This window comes from Silurus meridionalis, chromosome 14 (assembly GCF_014805685.1).
Source record: "Silurus meridionalis isolate SWU-2019-XX chromosome 14, ASM1480568v1, whole genome shotgun sequence".
Classification (NCBI taxonomy): domain Eukaryota; kingdom Metazoa; phylum Chordata; class Actinopteri; order Siluriformes; family Siluridae; genus Silurus; species Silurus meridionalis.
In genome coordinates this window covers 23,635,435-23,643,942 of record NC_060897.1, presented here as the reverse complement: position 1 = coordinate 23,643,942, position 8,508 = coordinate 23,635,435, and the positions used below count along the sequence as shown (strand labels likewise).

Sequence of the window (8,508 nt, the reverse complement as noted above, 5' to 3'; positions counted from 1 at the left end):
TCAGTTTGTTAAAAAGCTGAGATTTGGTCATTCGTTGGTCAGACGAATGGCTTCTGCAGAACACAGAGACCCTCATAATGCATCTGCAATCAGGAATGTAAATGCTTTCCCTTTTAATTGGGTATGTATAAGGCTGGAAGACCTTCTCCAAACTTCGATCTGCTCATGTGGTAAATGAATGAAGTACCAGGAAATTGTAGAATGCTGGACGACCAAGTCTGCAACATCAGGACGACCGAGTCTGCAACATCTGGACGACTGAGTCTACAACATCTGGACGACTGAGTCTGCAACATCTGGACGACTGGGTCTGCAACATCTGCTTTGGAAAGCTTCATGTTTTTCATGTCAGTGTGTGAAACTAAAAAGAGCCTTATAGCATTACATGATGAGTGTATGGTATTAAAAATAGCCTGCTGTGCTTCTGGGGTCATTAATTACAGCCTGGATAACCTTCTGAAAAAGAACAAGAGCTTCCACCAGGGATAAACACCAGCACATGGAAAACAAGGGGGCGTTTATTTTCGCACACATTTTAATAACCATGAGTGCACATATGGGCTCCTATTTCAGCTTTATTATTTTATATTTCCTACAGAGATTAAAAACAGAAACACTCTTTTCTTGGTTAATAAACTATGCCACGTTTCATACGAACAACCGAACAGGATTCTGTATCACAGAACAGCAACAACACAACATCAGGTCAAGTCCAAAAGCACACACACACACACACACACACACACACACACACACACACACACACACACTACTGCTCTGGAAATAAACACTATTAAAGTTTAAATATGTATTATTATTATTATTATTATTATTATTATTATTATTATAGTTGTTGTTTAATGAAACGTCACATGCGCCTTTTTCTTATAATAAAACTCCAGCTGAAGTTTTACAGACTGATCCTCAATATCATAATGTTTAAAGTTGATGTTCGAAGCATTTCATCAAATCCTGAAGACCTGGAGAGAGGAGGAGAGAGAGGGAGAGAGAGAGACAGAGAGAGAGAGAGAGAGAGAGAGAGAGAGAGAGAAAGAGACAGATATATATATATATATATATATATATATATATATATAGAAAGAGAGAGAGGGGGAGAGAGAGAGGGGGAGAGAGAGAGAAAGAGACAGAGATATATATATATATAGAGAGAGAGAGAGGGAGAGGGGGAGAGGGAGAGAGAGAGATTATTCAGACATTTATATTATTAACAAAATGCATTCATGAGCCTGAACCTTCACTTTTACTGTGTAGATAAGTAGAGATCATCATCATCCTCATCATCATCATCATCATCATCATCATCATCATCATCATCCTCACCTCAGAGCAGTGAGCAGGAGCTCTTTTTGACTTTAGTGGGCTGAGGGCAGAGTACAGCTCTGATTGCTTCATCAAACACTGTCTTCAGTCCACGCTGGGTCAGAGCTGAACACTCCAGGTACTTTACTGCATCTACACACACACACACACACACACACACACACACACACACACACACACACACATAGTATAGTTGAGTGTAAATATGTTTGTATCCTCATTCAATTTGAAAGACACACACAGAAAATATATAAATGTGGTGTGTGTGTGTGTGTGTGTGTGTGTGTGTGTGTCTACAAATTCCATGGTCACCAAATCACAATGGCAGTAAACACACAGTGTGTCAGTGTGAAATGTGAAGAACATTACAGTTCTCTTACAGCAGGAAGAAAACCAAAGAACTGAACGACTAAATGTGTGAGCTGCTCTGAGATCAGTCTCCATTAGTCTCTGTCAATCTCCATTAGTCTCCATTAGTCTCCATCAGTCTCCATTAGTCTCCACCAGTCTCCATCAGTCTCCATTAGTCTCCACCAGTCTCCATTAGTCTCTGTCAGTCTCCATTAGTCTCCATCAGTCTCCACCAGTCTTCATCAGTCTCCACCAGTCTCTGTCAATCTCCATTAGTCTCTGTCAATCTCCATTAGTCCCTATCAGTCTCCACCAGTTTCCATTAGTCTCCATTAGTCTCTGTCAATCTCCATTAGTCTCCATTAGTCTCCATCAGTTACCATTAGTTTACACCAGCCTCTGTCAGTCTCCACCAGTCTCCTCCAGTCTCCGTTAGTCTCCATCAGTCTCCACCAGTCTCCATTAGTCTCCACCAGTCTTTGTCAGTTTCCATTAGTCTCCACCAGTTTTAATTATTCTCCACTAGTCTTCGTCAGTCTCCATCAGTTTCTGTCAGTCTCCAGCAGTCTAAATTCGGACTCCACCAGTCTCCATCAGACTCCACTAGTTGTTCAGACTCCACCTTTATTGTACAGGTTTAGTACTTAAGTGAGAACCAGTTACCTGAAGATTTTCAGCTTTAGAAACACCTGGAATATGAATCAAACATTTAAAGTCTGACTTTTCCCACCACACACATCTTCTTAGGTCAGACATCTATGTTTAACGAACAGTAGATGTCTCCTTTATGGTTCCACATGAGTGACATGGGTGTGTTTTCTTATTTCTTTGAGTTTCGAGATAAAAAAAATTGTATTCTGTCTGTTCTCACCGATCTCCTTGGCCAGAGCCAGGCCTTGTGGGTAGGTGATTGGAGCCAGCTTTTTCTCCTTCAGCTTCTCGATCGTCTCCTTCTCGTCCCTGAGATCTAGCTTGGTGCCCACTAGGATGATGGGTGTCGAGGGGCAGTGGTGCCGCACCTCCGGGTACCACTGGAAGGCACAAACGAGGAAAAGGTCAGTTTCATTGTAGTGAGTTTATACTTTATTTTTATTTTTTGTTACAGGTTTCAGCTTAAATCAGTTCCTCAGTAAGGAAACTAAAACAACATTAATGTGTTGCTGATTTTTTTTTAAAAAGTATTTTCCAGTTAAAGAATGAATTCCATAAAGTTGATAAGAACTGGGGAAGATGGATATGACTTATTTAATTGATCATTTGAATTATTAAATCAATTAGACATTTATTTATATTTATTTATATACATTTTATTAGTAGTTTTTATGAATGTTTGATGTTGCACGTTGCAACGATTTTTTCCGTATCACAATTCTGTGGCGCTGTCTACCCCATCAGATCTCTAACCTACCCAATCACATCCCTGTTCTACCCCATCACATCTCTGACCTACCGCATCACATCCCTGTCTACCCCATCACATCCCTGCCCTACCCCATCACATCTCTGTCCTACCCCATCACATCCCTGTCCTACCTCATCACATTTCTGTCCTACCTCATCACATCTCTGTCCTACCCCATCACATCTCTGTCCTACCCCATCACATCTCTGTCCTACCCCATCACATCTCTGTCCTACCTCATCACATCTCTGTCCTACCGCATCACATCCCTGTTCTACCCCATCACATCCCTGTCCTACCCCATCACATCTCTGTCCTACCCCATCACATCTCTGTCCTACCTCATCACATCTGTCCTACCCCATCACATCCCTGTTCTACCCCATCACATCTCTGTCCTACCCCATCACATCTCTGTCCTACCTCATCACATCTCTGTCTACCTCATCACATCTCTGTCATACCCCATCACATCCTTGTCCTACCCCATCACATCTCTGTTCTACCCCATCACATCCCTGTTCTACCCCATCACATCCCTGTTCTACCCCATCACATCTCTGTCCTACCTCATCACATCTCTGTTCTACCCCATCACATCTCTGTCCTACCCCATCACATCCTGTTCTACCCCATCACATCTGTCCTACCCCATCACATCTCTGTCTACCCCATCACATCCTTGTCCTATCCCATCACATCCTGTCCTACCCCATCACATCCCTGTTCTACCCCATCAAATCCCTGTCCTACCCCATCACATGTCTGTTCTACCCCATCACATCTCTGTCCTACCCCATCACATCCCTGTCCTACCCCATCACATCCCTGTTCTACCCCATCACATCCCTGTTCTACCCCATCACATCCCTGTCCTACCCCATCACATCTCTGTCCTACCCCATCACATCCCTGTTCTACCCCATCACATCCCTGTTCTACCCCATCACATCTCTATCCTACCCCATCACATATCTATCCTACCCCATCACATCCCTGTTCTACCCCATCACATCCCTGTTCTACCCTAAATAAGTGTTTGATGGCTGTGCTGCAGGGCCTCAGTGTTTTTTGCATTATGCATTCATAATTATTAAAACATTATTTTTTTTCCCCAAGCTTTCGTCCTCTCAAACTCATTAGTAAGAAATTTGAAAAGAGTTCATAAAAATACACGCTTCCTTCATTAACGCCGAACCCATCAGCACTTTTTCTGTCTTCTTCTTCTTCTTATGTTTGTTCCTCCTCAGCGGTGTTAAATGCTGCCGTAGAGCCGCAGTGCTAATGACAGACTAATGAACTTTGTGATCGTCTTCACTACAGTGAGCACAACGTTAGCATGTTAGCGAAAGTCACGTGACCTTCTCCTCTCCATTTTCTTTAGCATTCTTCCCTTCTTTATATAGATCATAATTCTCCACCACACATACCGTTATACAGCCTACATCTGCATATGCACCGTGTTACCATGGCGACCGCTCGAGAGAGGAATAAAACAGCATCCAAATGATAATAAAAATAAAACACAAGGGTAAAAAAAGAACACAGAACCGGAGTGAGAGAGCGATTAGAATGTGTGTGTGTGTGTGTGTGTGTGTGTGTACAAGTGCACATCACACACACACACACACACACACACACACACACACTATAGCTGGTTTATTTTAATGAATTCAAATCGCAATCAGAATCCTTTGGTCTGTTTTCTAAAACACTACAGAAAGATCAGACGCTTTATAATAGTGTGATTACAGAGTTAATATTCTGATTTAAATCCAATAATCTGTTTCACCAGAAACACAACATCTGTCCTTCTGATCCTGTTTATACACACTGTCTATCTATCTATCTATCTATCTATCTATCTATCTATCTATCTATCTATCTATCTATCTATCTATCTATCTATCTCTCTCTCTTTCTGTCTAGATACTGTTCTATATGACAATTCTTTTAATGCTAAGGCTGATCTGTGTCAGTGTTTGTATTTATATATATATAAAATGTGTGTGTGTGTGTGTGTGTGTGTGTGTGTGTGTGTGTGTGTGTGATGTGCACTTGTGCAAAAAGTGATCTTTTATCTTTTTATTCTTATTTTCTTGCTGCACTTTTCTCTATAGAGTTCAAGTGAAGCAGCTGAAGGATGTGTGTGTGTGTGTGTGTGTGTGTGTGTGTGTGCATGTCCTTGGTGTTCTTTCTTTAGAAAAGTGCAAAAATAAAGAAAGTGTGTGTGTGTGTGTGTGTGTGTGTGTGTGTGTGAGCATCACGATGTTGAAAACTCTGCTCTACATGACTTTAATGGAAATAAAAGCTGACCTTGTACAGATCAACACCATCATGAACACTCAGGTATCACAGCTGCTCAGCATCTCCACTTCATTTACAACTCGCCATAATAATAATAATACTGGTACAGTTTTGGTACAGTCTGGTACAGTCTAACTGCAGCTGAGATATTCTTGTAGAAAAAGGAAAGGAAGCAGTGGATTTCTGATTCTGCAGTCTGAAAGTGAGCCCTGTGCCTCATCTCTGTACTGAGCGTAACTGCAGGAACATGTCTGTGCTTCATGTCTGTGAATCTGCAGCAGGCTGGAGACAGAACAATCCTCTGTATCTCGTTTCCATCACCATGACCTCTGGGTGTGTAGTGTTTTTTATCGAGTGTGTAAAGAGAGCACTGCAGGTGGTGTGTGTTAGTGATGATTTATTTCAGGGCATTGGGAAGAAGATGGAGGTCAGAGAAATCTTTACTTCCTGTTGATCTTTAAAAGCTCATGTGTAGAACAGGAGCAGAAATATTTCAGTGTTCCATCAGAATCTCATTTTCCTCCTCCATATCTGTGGGGTGAAGGCCGGCTGGATCTCTTACACAACACCTGAGCCGTCACAGCGTCTATGCACCCGAGTGTCACCATGTCACGTGTCAAAACACCCCTCGAATGCATAAATCTGATCTGATGCAGAAAAATAGTTTCATAGGTTTTGTTTTTTTTTAATGTTGAATGATTTTAAAACTTCTCTACACCTTTTCCCACATTTAGCTGATTTATTTAACAAACATGTCACAACATACAGGTATTTCACTGTTACTATGGCAACCACCACATCTTTGCACTTCCCCTGCCATCGATCTTACATAATCTTATATTAAAGTGTAATTGGTTTAAAGATAAATGATGAGTTTGGAGTTGAACCTTTGGGATGAATAAAGCTATATCTTATCTTTGAGCCTGTAAAGTGACATCACACTCAGAGAACCGTTCTACAGAATTTAATTACATTTATTATTATTATTATTATTATTATTATTATTCATGTACCAGTATGTGTACCTGATTCCCGTCTGTAAGTAAAAAAAGACATTCGAGGGAATAAATTAGTAGATGAATGAGATATTGTGCACAGTGCCACCTAGCGTGTAGTGGAGTCACTGCACTGAGCTTTTATTATTCAAACTATTCACAATTCATGAGAAACATTTATTAGAGTTTTTCTCAGTTGCTTTGAAGCGTTTCTTAAATCAAAAATAAAATGTTTAAAACTAGAAAAGTTCAGGTTTTTGCAGAAAATCCAGTGTGTTGTGTTGTTTGTACAAATTGTTTTGAAAAATGCACTTAATACTTTCAAATATTAAGAATGAGTGGAGAAATGCTCAAATTAAATTATTCAAAATTCATGAGAGAAATATATTAATATAAATATATAATATATTTCTCTCATGAATTTTGAAACATCTCAGGAATAAAGTTCAATAAAGCGCTTGGAAAAATCTAATTATAATATTTTGATTTTCCAAGAACTTTATTGAATAAGATAAAATAACAATATTATTATTGGGAAGTAAAATGTGGTGTAACTATGAGGACAGAAAGGATTGGGCTGAAGATCTACTCTAAGTTCTTATTAATTCTGTGTGTGTGTGTGTGTGTGTGTGTGTGTGTGTGTGTGTGGTATATTGTTATAATTCAGTAAACTCACCTTGGCTCTGACGTTCTCAAATGATGCTGGACTGACCAGGGAGAAACAAATGAGAAACACATCCTGAAAAAAAAAAGCATAACACACTTTTAACACACACACACACACACACACACACAGCTCCATAATTACTGTTTGTTACTATAACCCCTACAGAACAGTTGTGTGCATGTGTGTGTGTGCATGTGTGTGTGTGTGTACCGTTTGTGGGTAAGACAGGGGGCGGAGCCTGTCGTAATCCTCCTGTCCTGCTGTATCCCAGAGTCCCAGGTTCACAGGCTTGCTGTCCACCATCACATTGGCTGAGTAATTATCAAACCTGAACAATCACACACACAGACACACACACACACACACACACACACACACACACACACACACAAAGTGATATCAGTGTAGATAGGGATTTAGAGAAGAACATCATGTCATGGCTTTAGGGTTTCTCTAGACAGCTAATGAGATGTTTCTGAGCAGTTACTCAGGTATTCCTGAGATGTTTCTGAGCAGTTACTCAGGTATTCCTGAGATGTTTCTGAGCAGTTACTCAGGTATTCCTGAGATGTTTCTGAGCAGTTACTCAGGTATTCCTGAGATGTTTCTGAGCAGTTACTCAGGTATTCCTGAGATGTTTCTGAGCAGGTATTCCTAAAATGTTTCTGAGCAGTTACTCAGGTGTCCTTGAGGTGTATCTTAGGTGTTTCTGATGTGTTAGTCCGGTGTTTCTGAGCAGACTTACACAGTAGGGATGTACTCTCCAGGGAAGGCGTTGGTGGTGTAACTGATCAGAAGACATGTTTTACCCACAGCACTGTAACACAAACACAACACACACCATTACAACAGATCTGAAACACAATACCATCTGAGCATTTCAGTGAGTGGCGTGACCTGAAGGTCGTGTCCTTGAGTTTATGTATCATTAGGAAGGAGATGTACAGTATACAGTAATACCTCAGTACTGGAAGGTAATTAGTGCTGAACTGAATGAGTACTGAACAAGTAGCTGATGAATCTGGAAGCACTTCATTTATAGCCATAATTCAGACTTAAATTACAGAGAAACAGAAGAGAAGGTGAAGGAACTGTTCATGAGCTTCATCACGAGAGTCGCTGTGGAGTGTTTAGTCATCAACATGACGAGTTCTCAATCTGAGTTCCGCACTATGAGTCTATATTTATAACTGTGCCATGAATGTGTACACACAAACACACTTTACACACTAACACACAAACACACTTTACACACTAACACACAAACACACTTTACACACTAACACAAACACACTTTACACACTAACACACACAAACACACTTTACACACTAACACACACTTTACACACACACTTTACACACTAACACACTTTACACACACTAACACACACACACACTTTACACACTAACACAAACACACTTTACACACTAACACACAACACACT

At 40.5% G+C, this 8,508-nt stretch overlaps 1 protein-coding gene across 1 annotated transcript in view; it reads right to left on the bottom strand.

Moving 5' to 3' along the window:
- Positions 1 to 498: 498 nt before the first annotated feature.
- rac2 (Rac family small GTPase 2) overlaps positions 499 to 8,508 on the bottom strand; it is a 19,115-nt gene continuing 11,105 nt past the window's right edge. The window contains exons 2-7 of the mRNA XM_046866920.1: positions 7,809 to 7,880; positions 7,274 to 7,391; positions 7,073 to 7,135; positions 2,564 to 2,723; positions 1,342 to 1,473; positions 499 to 980 (exon numbers count right to left, since the gene is read on the bottom strand). Of these exons, the coding sequence (XP_046722876.1) occupies positions 1,343 to 1,473; positions 2,564 to 2,723; positions 7,073 to 7,135; positions 7,274 to 7,391; positions 7,809 to 7,880 (544 nt within the window). The 3' untranslated portion in view covers positions 499 to 980; position 1,342. The remainder of the gene's footprint in view (positions 981 to 1,341; positions 1,474 to 2,563; positions 2,724 to 7,072; positions 7,136 to 7,273; positions 7,392 to 7,808; positions 7,881 to 8,508) is intronic.